This window comes from Alligator sinensis, unplaced genomic scaffold, assembly GCF_000455745.1.
Source record: "Alligator sinensis unplaced genomic scaffold, ASM45574v1 scaffold368_1, whole genome shotgun sequence".
Classification (NCBI taxonomy): Eukaryota; Metazoa; Chordata; order Crocodylia; family Alligatoridae; genus Alligator; species Alligator sinensis.
Window position 1 is genome coordinate 790,441 of NW_005842025.1, and position 4,568 is coordinate 795,008.

The window sequence follows — 4,568 nt, forward strand, 5'->3', positions numbered from 1 at the left end:
GATTATACCATTAGGTGCTGAAGGAAGAAAAAGTTAGGATCATCACAGCTCCATGGGAATGAGCAGCCAGGGATTTAGACTAGACAGGTGCTATGAGCCCAACAAGCCTGTGGAGTTATCTGCTCCTACCACTTGCATGTTGTCATGTATCAGTCTCAAGCACGCTAAAAGGTGAGCAGGTGTCAGTAACTTAACTAAATGATTTCAACAGTCATGCAAGAAGTCAGTCGCAGCCCTGAGCAAATAAATCCTGGGCCTCATGCAGCCTTGTGCTATCATTGCACTAGACCCACCTCTAAGTAAAAGATGAGCCCTGGAGCACTGGGGTCCCTCATTGTGGGACAGAGCACCAGGCGCACAACTTTGCAAATGCAGCCATGGAAACTATTGGAGCCAAGTTCTGCTGCCACTGAAGTAGATGGGATGCGGCCTCAGTAGGTGCTGTAAATCTAGGACAGCAGCTGTTAACTTACAGTCATTAAATGCCGTGTCACGGATGCTGGCAATGACAGTGGAATAGACAGCTGGGTAGTCAGGTGAACTGTCTATGTTCCTTGTAGCTCTCATGACTCCTCTTGTTTGACTTGCATTTGTACTAGGTAGCCCTGCTACAGCTTTGTCTCCACCAAATGTAACTTCTTCATTTCCACTCCTGCCAGGCAGGCCTGCAGTGCCTCTGATACCACAGACCAGAATAATGAACAAGCACCAGAGCTTTAACATCCTTGACTCCAGCACCTGTAAAGAGCTTTTCTATTACAGTCATCTGACAGTGCAGCTGTAATTAGCACAATGAGCAGAACATGTCTTGGTTTGGAAACATAGATAAACACATGTGAGAAGTAATGGAGCCCATGAGATAGAAAGAACTGAGGGAGAGTCTGCCTGATAAGGAACATGCCAGTACGAAGGACTACAGTGGGGAGTGCTCTAAAGGGACACATTATCCAGCATCACTCACTGGGTACTACATAGCTGCTTTCCTATTCTCTCCCATCTCCCCTTTAATAAGTCAGCCCCTACTACATCTCCTTCCCTGCCCCATATTCTAATCTCACTCAGTCCCTACAACTGAACACCCTTTTTCCCCCCCGTTACAAGCCTTCCTGCAACCCACCTCCAAAAGCCTCCATCACTGCAGCAAATTCCCTTTCCCATGCTCCATTCTAATTATCATCTTCTGCTATAGCTCTAGGGCTGTTTTTTTTCCAGGGTTCGGTGCACCTACACATATGTAGCCCCGGAACAAGACAGTATAGGATCAAGTGAATCAGTTAGCTTGTATAAAGGTACACCTCAGCTCCATAGCTGGAACGTGTTGTCCCAAAGGGCCACATTTTCTAAACTGCTCACAGCCAGGTGTCCATGGTTCAGTCCCCCACAAACAGTCAGTGCCAACATGGCCAAAAGTGCTCAGCACCCAACACGCCCCCAATGGGGCTGAGGCCTTTTGACAATTCTATCCCCAAATGCCTGGTCATTAGACTTGCCCAGTAGAATTGCTGTACCTGGAATCCCAAGGCACTGCTGTATCAGCAAGAAACTTCTGATCAACACAGGGTCTGCAGCAGCTGTAACAATTTTCCTCCTTCTCATTTGTAATCTCTGAGAACTGATAGCCATTATATACTGAATGTCCTATGTGTTAATGAGGGGGTAGGGGTGGGCTGAGTGCCAAGGTAATTGCTTTGGGCAACATACTCATGTGTTTTTACCTCTTGCCCCCTTCCAATGAAAATAAGTACAGGAGAATCTGATACTTTGGAGACAGCTGTGAGTTGCAGGTGTTCCATTTACATACAGGGTTAGAGCCAAGAGTTACCCAACTTCTTTGTACTCTAATGTATGTGACTGGTGAGGGGGAGGGAGTCACCTGCTAAGATATGACTTCTTGCAGAGAGAGGCTATGCAACAGGAAAATGGGTCTTTGAAGAGAGGGCTTGATCCCCACATACTAAGATCTGTGCAGGGACAAAGGTAGTTTTATGCAGCCTACACGCATGAAGTGAAATGCTGGGCCACTTTCACCCAGAACCAGTGACTAGATTTTTGGAGACAAACGGTAGAACGGGGAAGGACTCAGGTGAAAAGGAAAGGGATGCAGGAAGAGTGAAGGAATTGAAGAAGGAGAATAGGGACTGCAAATTAATTGTAAGAAGGGGACAGGTTGATGGGTAGTAGAGAGGGCAGTGGAAAGGAAACTGCAGCAAAGACAAGTTAGAAGGGAGACAAGGAAGGTGTGGGAGGAGAAGGAAGCCAGTTGGATGGAGACAGTGTGGTTAGAAGAAAGCTGACAATACTTTTGACAGATTGGGGGGTGGCAGCAGGTGGTGAGATCAAGCAGAGAAGGCAGGAAGCTGGAAGTAGGGAGGAGTAGATGGTATCAGGAGAATTACTCTCTAAGGCCTCTCCTGTTGATGCTGATTCATCATGGAAAGAAACACCCTGCCCTGCACAGCAGAGGGGGCAAATGTCTAAAGCAGTGATTCTCAACCTGGGTGCTGGGCTGCCCTGAGGTGCCTTGAGATCCTTTCAAGGGTGCCATGCAATCATGAATGACTGGTGCCTCCCAAGACTGGGGGGGCACCATTTATAGACAGCAGCGTCAGCAGTGAGTGGGGGACTGCCCGCAGATACCGGCGTTGGTGGCAGGGGGTGGCAAGCTGGGACAACCCACAAACACCAGTGCCAAACCACAGATGCCGGTGTGCCTCCCCGTGCCCCCACTATGAGTTGCCTATGCAAGCAATGTTAGCCATGCAACCACAAATCACAAGATAAACCCAGAGATTTCACATAGGAATCTGTAGTGTTAAAACATTTGGCTTTGTTGTTGTGGTCTATTTGAGTTCTCTGCAACAAAAGAACTGCTCTATTACTTTTCTGCAGTAAAAAGACAAGTGAAAATTAAGAGCTTGCATTTTCTGATGGGTGCCTTGAGGCTGAAAAAGTTGAGAACCCCTGGTCTAGATTTGCTGAAGGCAAGGACTTTTGTGCATGATATCTTTAAATGGGCCAACTACATTGGTCCCTAGTGATGAATAATGTCTTGCATTCAAAATCTTGTCTTACTTTATTGAAATTGTGCAGTTGGTCCAATGAAAGATATCACCAATAAAAACTCTTGCCTTGCACATACTTCCTGGACCATCATGGCTACAACATGACAAGACTACCAAAGCATAAAGCTTCTGGTCCAGTTTCAATAGAAATATTTTTCCACTCCAAAAATTACGTTAAATTATTATTTTTTGGTGGAAAATGTTTATTTTAATTTTATTTTTCTAAGAGAATTTTCAAAACAAAATTTAAAAAAAAAACTTTAAATTCCATTTTAGTTATTTAAAAAGAACAAAATCAAATTTTGGAAATGTTATATTTTGGGGTTTTTGTTCTTTTTCCTACTCAGTACAACAGAATGAAAGGAGGTCTTGGGCAAAAGGGAAGGGGGGTGGTGTTTACCACTTGGTTTTTCATTTTTATTTTGCCACCCAGTCATCGTTGCCAAATTGAAGAAGTATTTAAAAATCAGAAGAGAAAAAAAAAAGAAAAAGGAGAAAAGAAACAAGAAAGAAGAAAGAAGAGATAAAAGGAAACTAATACTATGTTTTCTTGCATGCTGGGATTAGAAAGGAAAGAAGAGAAAGAAAGGGGACAAAAAATAAACTTCTATAAAAAGATTGACTATTTTTTAAAACAGAATCAGAATGAATTCTTCAAGGTAAATATTTAGTTCTGAAATTCTCTTGTGACATTTCAAATAAATTTTTGTTTGAAATTTTTCGCAGGAAAAAGGGGGCTTTCAAACCAGCTCTACAAATGCTGACAGGACAAATCTGCAAAGTAATGGTGGGAGCCTGTTTTTCCAGGCACCTGTTAAGGAACTGAGTGTGCAGAACAATGCTTGTTTCTCTGGACTATCAGACTGAAAACACAGCAGCAATACAGGAATAGTGCAGGTAGTGTTACCAAAACCCCAGTACTATTTGGTCTTTAGAGATACAAGACTACCTTCTGTTTATGATCAGGACCTCTTTTGCAAGCTTGAATAGATAATTAGGGGAAACTTAAATTCCCTTCATGATTATCTGTTTTGTACATCAAATCAGAATGCAATGATACTTCCCAGAAATCCACCATTCCCTCTTAGCAGGTAGGGTATCAGATAAAGTGGCAAGAGACAGATTTATTGATTACTCTCCAAAGTACAAAATAAGCTCTTGTCTCAAGGGTGCACAATGCCTTTCTAGCTATCTGCAACAGCACAATACATATTCTTACCTATACTTGCTAGGGAGACTCTGGAGGGAGGAGGAGGGTGGTGCACAGATTGGCAGCAGGTCATCTTGAACTGTGTTACGTTTCCAAAATCCACCACTGTTTACACCCAGTATTTGTATGGCTAAGTATTATCAGATTGGTTTTATTCAAACTTCTTTGTTTCACTGAGACTTGGGGAACTGGACTGAACTGGTTTTTCTATGGACTTGGAAAGTATCAATGAGCTGGCGTCTGTGTAATTTGTGAAAATTACAGTCCTGGAAGGGAGGACTTCATATCTCTTTCCC

General features: G+C 43.4%; 1 protein-coding gene across 1 annotated transcript in view; it reads right to left on the reverse strand.

Moving 5' to 3' along the window:
• The window catches only part of LOC102379516 (BPI fold-containing family B member 4-like), a 25,742-nt gene extending 24,157 nt beyond the window's left edge, over nucleotides 1-1,585 (reverse strand). The window contains exons 1-2 of the mRNA XM_025202436.1: nucleotides 1,509-1,585; nucleotides 474-738 (exon numbers count right to left, since the gene is read on the reverse strand). Coding sequence (XP_025058221.1) covers nucleotides 474-723 — 250 coding nt within the window. The 5' untranslated portion in view covers nucleotides 724-738; nucleotides 1,509-1,585. The remainder of the gene's footprint in view (nucleotides 1-473; nucleotides 739-1,508) is intronic.
• Nucleotides 1,586-4,568: the final 2,983 nt, after the last annotated feature.